Source organism: Lactuca sativa, chromosome 2 (assembly GCF_002870075.4).
Source record: "Lactuca sativa cultivar Salinas chromosome 2, Lsat_Salinas_v11, whole genome shotgun sequence".
In the NCBI taxonomy this organism is placed as follows: domain Eukaryota; kingdom Viridiplantae; phylum Streptophyta; class Magnoliopsida; order Asterales; family Asteraceae; genus Lactuca; species Lactuca sativa.
Window position 1 is genome coordinate 158,585,659 of NC_056624.2, and position 13,622 is coordinate 158,599,280.

At 29.8% G+C, this 13,622-nt stretch overlaps 1 protein-coding gene and 1 long non-coding RNA gene across 2 annotated transcripts in view; one reads left to right on the forward strand and one right to left on the reverse strand.

The window, feature by feature from the left end:
* Positions 1–1,262: 1,262 nt before the first annotated feature.
* The window catches only part of LOC111916063 (cold-responsive protein kinase 1), a 30,549-nt gene continuing 18,189 nt past the window's right edge, over positions 1,263–13,622 (reverse strand). The window contains exon 8 of the mRNA XM_023911712.3: positions 1,263–1,839. Within this exon, the coding sequence (XP_023767480.1) occupies positions 1,468–1,839 (372 nt within the window). The 3' untranslated portion in view covers positions 1,263–1,467. The remainder of the gene's footprint in view (positions 1,840–13,622) is intronic.
* Positions 3,585–5,189, forward strand: LOC111916066 (uncharacterized). Its single transcript, XR_006188235.2, has 3 exons — positions 3,585–3,625; positions 4,730–4,861; positions 5,055–5,189. It is a non-coding gene; the product is annotated as an uncharacterized LOC111916066 (long non-coding RNA).

Genomic DNA, 13,622 nt, shown 5'->3' on the forward strand with positions numbered 1-13,622 from the left:
CTCCAGTGAGTCGGAATGAGGATCTTGAGAACGGTTAGCAAGAGATGTTTCCGTGTTAGTAGTCAGTAGCAGAGACAACATGCAGAGCATGGTAGAGCGGCAAATTAACCTCATTACACTTAAATAATATTAGTGATATAAAATCACCAACAGTGGTCAAAATCGAAAAAATCCAATCAGAAAAATGGAGAATTTGTTTGCATACATAACTCACACCACCACTATCAGTATCACAATGCAAAGAAACCTTCTGATCGCCAATCACGAAACAAAATTACCAATCATTACATGAATTTTTATCAGAATAAACATATTGCTTCATTTGTCTAACATTGGTTTGACAATTACAAACAATTTGGGAATTCTTGGTCCCATTAGTTTAGTAATTTGGTGATTCGTCCTACTCAACCAATGAGGCGTAGTACAACAAGACGTGTCAAGGTGATTCATAGGAAAACCGAACTTTTGCTACATTTGACTGTTTTGGTTGCTTTTTTCTACTTATCGGTTAATTGTGCAAAGAAACTAGTGAAAATAGCTTAAAGGGTCCCGAATGTTTTTTTTTTCACAAGCCTTTTCTTACATGCGAGCAATTTATTCAAACATCCCTTTCTTCAAAAAACTAAACACCGGAAGGAAAACAATATGAAGTCTTTTCATGACAAGTATGTTTATCCTTTTATTTTGTTATCTTTTGTTTGGTTTGTTATTTTGAAAGACTTTGTACTTTCCAGTTATTTAGTTGAATTGTCTAAATTTATTATTAAATCTCTCAAATAATTCCACTTACGAGAGCAATGTGAGAATAATTAGATTTAACTTGGTTTGTGGATTTTTCGAAAGGTTTTATACTGAAAGGGTAATTCCTCCTGATTATCTTGCATGACCATTCTTTATTTAGCGGTCAATGTATTATATCGGAATCTGATATCAAGTGATTTAGTTGAGTGCTAAAATGTTTTTAAAGGTTTATTTCTGATTTGTTTTCTAAATGATATTTTGTCTTTTAGATTTTTGTAGAATAGTTTCAATCTTATTTTCATGCCGGCACTAAATTCAAAGATGTTGACGTATTTGGAAAACTCAGAAAAGCACGGATTTAAGAAAAAATTGAGGAATATAGTGGCAAAGAGTCAGTATCACATAAGTGGGGGGTTTATCTCATTTGGAGTAGAAGAGAAAGCTTATGAAGAAAGGGTGGCAAGTGCTTGATAAATTATGTTACGAAAATAATGCCAAAGTTATGTTGGACAGCTGTTAGGTAAGATACCTAAGATTTTGCATAATTTACGTAATATACCCCTTAAATTTTATTAAACAACATAGAATGGGTTGGGTTTCCAAGTAACAAAAAAAAAGTTTCAAGCAACCTCTTTTTGGTCATTTTCCTTTTTAAGCAATATACTAAACACACCATGATTGATCAACCCTAAGGATTATCAAGGTAACTAGGTAAGAAGAAAATATCTAGTTTGTTGCAACATTGACCCCCTTCTCCATTATGTCCACTTTGTTATATACTTGTGCCTTTTTTCTTGCCGATCCATTTGGCATTCCAAAATCATTACCAATGTTGGTAACCATATATGGAGATCCTATATGAATCCTCCTATCATGATCAATGAGAGTAGGTCTGGTTAATTGTCTAATCCCCATTAATTGGCCATTTGTTAGCATCAAAATAACTTCTGACATGGTTGGTCTTTTTGAAGCTGGTGATTGAGTGCATAACAAAGCAATCTCAATGATATGCATCATATGTTTCTCTTGGTTATGGCTCACATCTAGCGTCTCATCAATAAACGAAACATGCTTTTTATTTTCGTATGACTTCCAAGCCTGTTTATAGAATATTAACAAACAATTTATGAGTAAGTATTAATTGACAACAAATTTAACATTAGTTAATCAAGACCAAACATCTAAACAATTACATGTATAAATCAAGATCAAACATCTAAACATAAGTCATGTGCATCGATGGGAATTTATGCAGTTTTATTAAATGATTGGCAATAATTTATTAAATGGATGTGTGGTTATTTATGCAATACGAGCTCACAATTTATGCAATTTACATAATAAAGTATCTTTTAGACAAAGTATTTAATCACCTTTTATTTCCCGAACTATATATATATATATATATATATATATATATATATATATATATATATATATATATATATATATATATATATATATATATATATATATATATATATCTTAACTATCTTATAAAACATATTGATAATTTCTTGAAAATTAAGAGGTATAACTCTCATAACACTATGTACAACATCTAAATGCGCAGTAACTTCTACATGTAGAAAACCCTGATATCCTCTAAAAACCATCAGCCCTCACTAAAATCTCTTAGTTCTCTATCCTAACTCTCTTCCATCATCGGTAGGCCTCTGTTATCATCTCACTCTTGACGTCGTCGCTACCACCACCATTTGGTCGTCGTTGCTACAACCTAGAAGTGGGTCACCAACATCCCAAATGTTCATCCCATTCCAACCGGATGATTGATGCCATGGAAGTCCACCATTGCCGCTACCGCCGTCCGTCACCCCCTCTGTCGCCCCGCTTCTACCTTCTGTCAAGACGAGAAGCCCTAACCCTATCACGCTACCACCATCAACGCCAACGTTGTACAACGTTCACTGGACACCTAACCCTAAGTTGCCTCCACCAACTGTCTCTTAATGTTGTCTCCATACAGTCTCTGATCTCGAACCATTATTTTAGGGACGAACCACACCACGAGAAATGGAATTTTGTATCTCAACTCTCAGGTGCTTCTTCTTTACTTTACATTAATCTCAAGTACGAGTTGTTTGTGTTTTTATGTTGTTCCAAATGATTAGAGTAATCGATAAGGGTAACACTTATTAGATTGTTGATGATGATTCACCGTATAGTCACAAGTCACAAATCAACTTTGTTCATGGATCAACATATGGTCACATGTCAAATTTTTTCATGGATAATGAAGATGTTAATCAGTTAGTTTGTCCTCAAGGATATGTTCTTTCTTCATGAGGTGAAACCAAATAGGGCAATATTGCATCGATGAATTCAGTCAGATAAATGACCTAATTGGCTAATTTCTTTACTGTGATTCAGAAGCTTCAGTCATGGTTTCAATACATATATGATAAAGACATGATCTATGTAAGTATTTTAGCGATTTTTCATAACCTTTAAAACTTGGATTATTTAGTTCATGTTGTGTTTTTTCTCTGAATTATAGTCCAAGACAGGACCAACTTCATGCAACTTTTTTTTTGTAGCAGTGGAAGTGGAGTTGGGAAAACTGAAACAAAAAAGATAGTAATGTAATTATTTGGTTGCTATTGGAGATAGTAGTGGAGTATATTGTTGATGATAGTTAAAACTAATCCAATTTCAAAGGCTTCTGGAAATGCAAAAACATCAAGAAACAACTCAAGTTGTTTTGTAAGTGTATTTTTCTTTATATGTATATATATGAAAATGAACTTCTCTTTTGCTACTGTTTTAATCATTCTATTAATAATCCAAATGAATTGCAGGGAAAACTGAATAAAAATTTGCTTTTGTGAAACTTGAAAAATATCGGGTGCAGAGATTGAAACATGTAAGATGTTAAATTTCTTTTTAGATTATAACATTGATTTTTTTATGTTTATCTGGTATCAAAGTTTGACAATTTTATCACATTTGTCAGCATGTTTGTATTTTTTTCTCTCATCAACTACTAATCTATCAACATTATGTTTTCTTATTTGTAATATTAGCATTCTCTCAATTAGATACCTATTAGATTTTCATTTTGAACCCTAATTTAATCTATTTCATGTCTATTTTTCTTTTAAAAAATAGATGTAACTTACTGTGTAATACAGTCCAATTGCAAGGAGCTGTCATTTTCTTTTGTTAAAAGTAACAATCTATAATTTCAAAAAAAATTGTTATAAAGCATTGTACTTTAAAAGAACAATGCTATTTTGGTTCTTATTTCAAGTTGTGTGGCTATTTTTGTTTTTTAGAATAAAATAAGTTAATAATCCCATCAATGGATGACTAAATAACATATTTGGTCTGTATGTAATGATAACTAAATTACGAATCTAAGATTTCATTTTTGGATTCTCTTTTTATTGTCACATTAAGATAAACATGCAGACCAACGTGGATGTTTTTCTTTTTTAGAAAAAAAGTAAGCTAATAATCAAATCAATTGAAGTTTGATGCCATTTATAATTTTTCAAATACAAAAGAGGAAATAACATTGTATATCCATCGATTCGATTATTATAGCATATCCCACTCTAAGGAAATTTAGTTATAACATTGTAATTTTAAATGAAATGAAACTAAGATACTATTAAACACATATAAATTATGTTGTTATTTTGTAAATGTTACTTTGATTTTTTTTCATAGGACGTTATGTTTTAAATCCTCAAAGTATAATACTTAATAGGAAGACATTAATAGAAAGTATGCTGCTATTTGTAAATGTTAGTAACATTGAAAGTAATTTCAACTTCTGATACATGTTTTAAGTTTACTATTATATTGTTTTAATGAAAATATGATAATAATATGATTAAGTTTGGTATGATTTTCGACAACTTTTATTTTAATTTGAATTTTCGAGTATATTTGTAAATCTTAGTATTTTTGGTATAATTTTAATCTTATTAATTTTGGAATGGTTACGAATCATATCTTGCAGATGTGATTAGTTCTTGGAAATCATAAGTATTGCTCCTAGCTGTTGAAGATAAATATGTTTGCACCCCGAGAGAGAAAGTCCAATGTCTAGATTGGAGGACCAAATCTTGCTTCACTACCTACCTTCCAACAGGTACATTTAAAAACAATTTTTTATTCTTACTGGCGAAATTTTCTTTAACTGAGTTGATTTGTATGGGTGTCCAAAATCAGTTATCCGAAGTTTCTCATTTCAAGGCACCTGGGAGCTTTATTGTGGGATTTTGATTGACTTTTTTTTTTTTTCCAAAACCCAGATTATTGTAATAGTCTTTTTTGTTGTTCAGGGTTACAAGGAAGAGGCACCGGAGTTTATTGAGAATATGAACAAAAAAAATTAATGATTGTTTTAAACTTATTTGTTTTGTCATATTGTTTTAAAGCAATTTACAGAAAATGCTTATGGCATGATTGAAAATGTGATTCAATATAACAATAAGTTATTGATTGAACATAATAAAGTTCCTACAAATCGTTTGATACACAATGCATCAAAATCCCTCATTTGGACACACATTTACTGATTAAATATACCACATAGCAGCAGTTGCATGATGTTTAAGTTGATAGTGATGTGTGGCTATTGGCAAATTCATGGTCTGTATTCAAAAAATGAAAATGGTGGTTCAAAGTGCTTTCACTAACCCTGGTACATTCTTATTTTTATACCAGCTAATATTGATAATCTTTTATGGTCATGGATATGCTTGGGTGACGCTTATGGAATGTCTGGACTCTAGAATAACAACTCCCACAAGTAACTTCCGTTTCAACATGGCTTCAAAATATATGAGTAAACTACAGTTTTTGTCCCAGTACTTAGTAATTTCCTTTCAGTTTTGATCGAAAGGATTTTTTTTTTTCTGATTTCAGTTTTCATCCCTCTCACCCACACGGTGAGTTTAATTATGTTTAGCCTATACATTTACCTTGCAAACAGAGGCTTAAGGTATTTAAACTACAGGTTAGAGTGAGAGGGGCCAAAATTGTAATGAACCTTTGAATAGATATCAAAATGAAAAAAAAAACCTTCTTTTTTGGACCAAAATGGGCCAAACAGGTTCTTTACTCATTTATATTTGTAATTTCTTTAAGTTGATTTTTATCTTACTATTAAATAGCAAGAATGAACAAAAAGTCCATGAATTATACAAAAAGCAATTTTCATGTTTAGTTGGTTTTTTGATTAAGACGTGGCTATAAATCTAAAATTTTCAGTTACTTAGTCAAGTTCCACATTACTACTAGAGGCTTTAAGGAATGAAGAAAGCAAAATCAGAATATGTGTTTATGCTGCTTCAAGAAACTCAAGAATTCATTAGATTTTTGTGTTTGAACGATTTGCTTGATTTTGTTCATATGAACAATCGTATTACTGTTTTATTTGCTTTCTTTTGGTTTACTTATGATCCAAGCTTATGACACGAATGACTATGTTACTTGGAAATATTAGAAGGAAACTTGGTGTGAATATATTAAATAGTTTATGTCATTTAGTAGTAATTAACCAATGTTAAAAATTTATTACCTATAACCATTGTTAGCTAAAAGCAAATGTTTAATTTAATATTAATATCTAATGAACTCTATAAGGACACCATACATTCCCATGTATTTTTCCCTTTATTTCTAATATTAATCTAGTTGAGTGGGTTCTTATGTTTAATTAGATATGTCTTGCAGGTTTTAAAAATGGTCAATGCCACTTGGCTTACTGTCTTTCTTTTAGCTCAACTGATGGTTAGGATTAAAATATGAAGTATGAAAATCACTACACTGGAAAACTCATTAGAAAACTTGGCCAAAATATATTAATCGCATGCAGTGTTGCAAAACTCGGCCTACTCGGCTGAGTACTCGGCCGATTACTTGGAATCGGCCCTCCACCGAGGCGAGTAATGTGAACTCGGCAAAAAAAAACTCGAACTAATTCAAACTTGGTAAAAAATTAGTCAACATCTCTCTAACTCGGGCCTACTCAGTATTACTCAGTCTAACTCGGGCCTACTCGGTCAAACTCGGCCAACTCGGTCAAAATTGGTCAAACTCGGTCAAAGGGCCAAAATTGTAATAAAAAGAGAAAAAAAATCAAGAATTTCAAGATTAATATATATAATACACTTAATGATTTATTATTTAACACACACATGTGATTATTATAACATATATATCTTAAATTTTCAGTAATTATTCACGAAGTGAGACGATTGTGTGTATTTTAGTTTTCATGTATTCACAAGTATCTAATTTTGTTATATATTTCAATCAAATTATGATTTTAACTTATGATTTTAACATATATAATTTTCCTAAAAATATTTCTACATGAATTACCGAATCCGAGTACTCGCTACTCCCCAGTCGGCCAAGCAGGTACCGAGTAGCGAGTTCTACAACCTTTATCCCATGTACTCCATCATGGTTTTTGTGGGTTTTTTTTTGTCATAAAAGATTGGTAAATTCTTTTGCTTCCTCGTATAAGCAATATTCTTGAGCTCTTTAGATTATGGTTTGACGCTAGATTAAGGTGGTGTTGCAGGCTATGATTTATGGTTTAGATTTCTTCAGTATTGCTTTGAATTTATTCTTTGGTGGGTGGTGGATGTAGTAACTATTTATGCAAAAACATTAACCATCTCCATATAACTTATTTCTGAAAAAAAAAAACTATTTGCACCCGGCGCTTGGCGCGGGTAAACGACTAGTTTATATATATATATATATATATAGGGTTACGTTCAAATGAGAACACTATTTAATGTGAGAACGTGAGAACACTACTTTATGTTACTATTCTACTATGAATTTTGTATATACAACGATATGACATTATTCATCAACGAATATACGAATAATCACACATTAATATTCACATTAAAATTTTGTATGTATAACTTTATGACATTATTCATCACCGAATATATGAACACTCACATATTTAACATTCACATTAGAATTTATTAAATTACTACACATATATATAAATTTTATAGTAAAACAACAATATAAAATTGAATATATTCATATTATAATTAATGCAATAGTATACATATTAAATTCATAGTAGAATAGTAACATAAAGTAGTGTTTTCACATTCTCAGATTAAATAGTGTTCTCATTTGAACTTAATCTTATATATATATATATATATATATATATATATATATATATATATATATATATATATATATATATATATATATATATATATATATATATATATATATACACTAGGTGTGAAACCCGTGTATTGCACAGGTTTATTAAAAATAAAAATTTAATATCAATATGTAAATATGAAATATTTTATAATGTAATACTTTACATAACAAAATGTAATCTTCTGAAAATTTGCAAAAGAAATTAAATCTTTTGAAGTATTTATGAGAATTTATTACCAAATTAATAGGATGATTTTATTTCCTTATAAAACCCATTATAATTTTATGAAATTTTATTTTAAGAAAATAGAAATCCCTTAAAAATGACAAGTGGAAAATAAAATTTCTAAAATTCTCACAAAATAACAAGTGTCAAAATGAAAGAGAAAATGACATGTGGCAAAAAAAACCTTCATTTATTATTGAAGATATGCAACATTTTGCTAGTAACTTGTTTAACGTGTTGATGTATTTTTTTCATAATTGGTGGGTTGTCGTAAGTTGGTAGAAAAGTGAAACATTGTTGCATAAATTAATATAAAAAAATATATTGTTAATAAATAAATTGGTAAAACGTGAAACATTATTTGATGCATAAATGAACAATTAACCGTGCCGAGTAATGAGGTAATTAGTCACCTATTACAACAATTTTGTTGTAAAATGAAATGTAGCATACTTACTCAAAATGTTTGTTTCGTTTCATAAATTATGGTGAATAATTCGTCATCCCACAAATAGATATAATTACAAGTATATATATATATATATATATATATATATATATATATATATATATATATATATATATATATATATATATATATATATAGTTAGGTTATTTTGTTTTCTCTATCTATTGTGTGCATGTATAGTTGATTCTGGACCAATCATTTTAATTATTTTAAAAAAGTAATTAATGCATATTATATGTTGAAGATATAATGGGTATTAATTACATCTTTAGTATTTAATATGTATTAATTAGTTTCTTAAAATAACTAAAATGATTGATCCAGAATCAATCATACAGGCACATAATAGATAGTGAAAACATTTGAACCTAACTATATATATATATATATATATATATATATATATATATATATATATATATATATATATCCCTACTCTAATAAAAAAACAATTTTATTCTCCTTTTGACATGTGTCATCCTATTAGCCCTCCTAATTAATGCATATTTTATGCTCCTTTTGCCACGTGTCACATTATTATGTCTCTTAATTAATGTATGCCCCTTTTCAACTCCATTTCAAATTTCAAATTTTAAAATTTTCACTTTAATTACATTAAATTAATAACATTAGAATAAAAATTAAAATTAAAATAATACAAATGATATAATTTCTCATATTTATTTAAATCAATGATTAAAATTTATATAACTAAAAAAAACTCTTAATTAATAATTTATTTAAAATAATTAATTAATAATTTTGTGTTTTTACTATAAAAATTTAATTAATTTTGTAACCGTGGTTTCCACGGGTTATAAACTAGTATATATATATATATATATATATATATATATATATATATATATACACACACACAAACACACACACACACAAACATAAAAGGTCATGGACCACTAATACAAAAGAGGCTAAACTATGGGTTAACTATACAATAACAACCCCCCTCCCCCCCATTTTTCAGGTTTTTATCGAAAGGAGTCTTACGAAGTGTAATGTAAACTCAGAAAATAATGAACTAGTTAACCCATTCATGAATATTCATGTCTATTGTGAACTCAAGGGAATGTAAGCAAAACTGAATAGGGTAAAGACAAACATTGTCCTTGACAAAGCGGATGTTAAGCTCTATATGTTTGCTTTGCTGATGTTCAACCAAATTTGTTGATATGCAGATTACGCAAATGTTGTCACAATATATGACAATGACCATTGTGATAAGGAAAAGAAGCTCTAGGAGTGGACTACATGTCCAACATGTCTCAATAACTTTGTTGGCCACTCCATTGTATTCATCCTCCGCACTGGATCGATAGACAACACCTTGGCGTTTTTGAGGACCAAGAAAAAAGGTTTCCTCCTAAGAAAAGATAACAACCTGAGATAGAGCGTCTAGTGTCCGAGAATTTTCCCTAATCAGTATCCTCATATGCTCTAAGGCCCGACATGATGAAACATAAACTCATAGACCATGGTCATGTGTATGATAGATTTAATACATGATGCGTTTGAGAGCATGTAGATATGGCTATAGAGGATCGTCCAGGTATAAATAAATATGTCTCAAAACGAAAGAGATGTAAGGTTTAATGAAGGTAAGGTACTAGAGTTCATTGGCTAAAATATTGTAGATTGTGGGCTTGTAATGATGGCCCTTTATCGTCCAACTTATGGATCAATTCAGATGGGTTGCACCATTTCTTGTACTACATCATCTTGGCCCACTCTAGAATATTTTTTGTGTACTTTTGTTTTCATAAAGAAAACCTAATGTAGCACCATACATCAAAGATGACAAGAAAGTAATTAAAAGTTCCAATGTATGTCATGGCATATAAAAGTCTAAGCTACACAATATATTAGAGAATATAGTTGAGGAGGTCAGAAGAGTGATATCATCTACATAGAGAAAGAGATATGAAGTATGGTCAGATGACTGGTATAAGATTATAAAAGAGTTTATATGGCTATGTTAGAAGCTAACATGAGAAGCATATTAGGAAAATGATGATACCATGCCTTGGGTACTGTTTAAGGCCACAAAGTGATATATGAAGGTGAAGAACATGGTCAGGAAGTATAGGCTTTCAAAAACCAAGAGGATGATGTATGTACATAGTCTCATACAAGGTGACCATGAAAAAAAATGCATTTTCACATCTAGCTGTTGGATATGATACTAGTATAATACTTAAACGTTGAGTATTGTATGGATGGTATCCAATTTAACAACCAGGATGAAAGTATCATCACCTTCTACTCTCGGTTGTTGAATGTGATCACTGGAAACTATTTTGGATTTGTAGTGAGTCAAAATACCATCAACGTGAGAGTAATGGTGAAACAGGCACATGGATCTAATCATATTGACCCAGAGGTTTTTTTTTGTATGAAGACTCATATACCATTCGATATGAGGACATAAGATTCTTCATTCATTTCCTTTTTCATTTTAGGTTCCTACATTACATGTATGTGTGACTATGGTAAGGTAGTCATAGTATGAGTGGATAGAGAGGAAGGATGAGGGGGTAAGGTATGATGACGATTTGGATGGTTGGTTGGTTGGAGGAAGTGAGGTATTAGATTGATTTGAGGTCGAATGATAGGGTATATAGTTAGGGGTGGCAAATCATGCTATCGTTTCGTGTTTTTGTCTGACACGACACGCCACGACAAGGTTTTATGTAACACGAACACGACATGACATGATTTCGTGTTTTTTTTAACTAACACGAAAACGAACGAATTAAAAAACAAAAAACACGACACGACACGGAAAATATAGCATATACTAAAAACTCGTTTATTTAACGAATAATTTATCAAATATAACACAACAAACACGGCAAACACGAAAAAGAACTGTTAAATCGTGTCAATTTCGTGTCGAATTTTGAACACGAACACAACACGACACGACATCGTGTTTTTTACAGTTAACACGAACACGAATTCAAATTTCAGTTTCGTCCCAATTTCGTTTCGCGTCACGTATTTTTGTCGTATCGTGTCATAAATTGCCACCCCTATATATAGTTGGGTTGATTCCCTAGGTTCGATGTGATGGGCTTGGTGTGAGGTAGGGTTATTTGAGTGGATTCAAGTATCTTAATGAAGTATGGGGGAAGGATTGAATATGTCATCAAAGAAATTTTATAATAAGGGTTTGATTGGAATGGTGAACCGTAAAGAAATATCCTCTCATAGAAGACAAAATGATGTAAAATGATTATTTTTCAAGATAATATGTCAAGCAATCAAAAACCACAACGATGGGATGGGTATCCAAGAAAGGTACGTATGGGTGGTTCTAGGAGCTAATGTGTACATGTTAATTATTATGGGGGTAGTGATGTGAAGGAAGCGGAAAAACCTAAAAAAAATCCAAGGTGACATTATTGGAGGTGAATGTAAGATGTTGAGGAGGTGAGCGACAATATGGATGGCTTCTACCCAATATATGGGTAGTAAATAAGAATGGAAAAGGAGAGTGTATAGTGCGCAAGATAATGTCGATTGTGCATATCATGCATTCAAATTTCCCATTTTGTTGGGAAGTATGTGGCGACGAGAAACAAAATTGAATTCCATGTGCGAAAAAGTAATCGTGGAAGAGTTTATTTTCATATTCAATTCCATTATCACATTTGAAAGCTTTTATGGTTATTCCGAATTAAGTTTTGACATAACTGGATTATTCGAAACTTTAGAAAATACATCTGATTCGTGCTTAAGTAGAGCGACTCAAAGTTAATGAGAATAATGATATAAAAATCACGTTATAACCCGATCCACTAACGCTAGAGACAAGATAGGTCCACAAGTACGAATGAATAATATTAAAACCATTTGAAATAATTGAACTAAAAAGACTAAAATGGAAGTTTAATGTGTTTTCCAAGCTGACAAACTTGATATGATTCATTAATATGAATTTTCTTTATTATAAGACTAGGAGAATATTCACGTGTTGCGTATAATACAAAAATATATTTGAAATTTTTATAAATATATGTTTTTTTAAATATATCAATGACATTGTTGTTAGCTCTTATATAATAAATCTTAGAATGAGTTAGTATAAACATTGTTTATTTCAAATTATATGATAATGTATACATCTATTAAAATTCTATAATCCGAGTTGTTTCAAAAAAAACGTTTTTGAACGACAATCTAATCTAATCCCAATTGTCTCAATGACCTCTACTTGCGGGTTACCCATGAATATAATTAAATATGATATATTGTTTAATGTTATTTATAGTTGTTGTTATAATTAATTACATTTAAAAAGTTTATTTGCTTAAGATTTTAATTTCTATCATTGTAATTATTTAAAACATAAAATATTATTTTTGTTTATAAAAGGTAACAATATAATTTTTATATATAATGTTACTTTTAACTATTGTTGTTGTAAGTTATTTAAAATAACGTATGTGGAAACTTTTAATTATTTTAATTTGGTTTTAGAAATTGAACTTTTTAAAATTTATTTGATGAATATTGTTGGTTTCTATGATTGTAATTATTTAAACCAACAAACATTGCTTGCGTTTTTAGGATAACATTATAATTTTTTTTATAATATTACTTTTAACTATTCTTATTGTAAGTTATTTTTAAGCTAATTATTTGAAAACTCTTAATGATTAGAAAAAATCGTTTCGTGGTTATTATTATTATTATTATTATTATTATTATTATTATTATTATTATTATTATTATTATTATTATTATTATTATTATTATTTTAACACTATAATTTTTTAACTATCTATAAAATAGTCTCTCAATTTTTTTCAAGTTTAACTAAAATTTTGATTTAAGTTAACCGTTTAACATTATAATGAAATTAATAATTTAACTATTTTGCACAAAATCATAAATTATATGCAATGCCCGTTCTAAAAGTAATTATTTATGGATTCCCGAGATCAAGAGTAAGGGCGTTTCGGTCTTTTAGGGGCA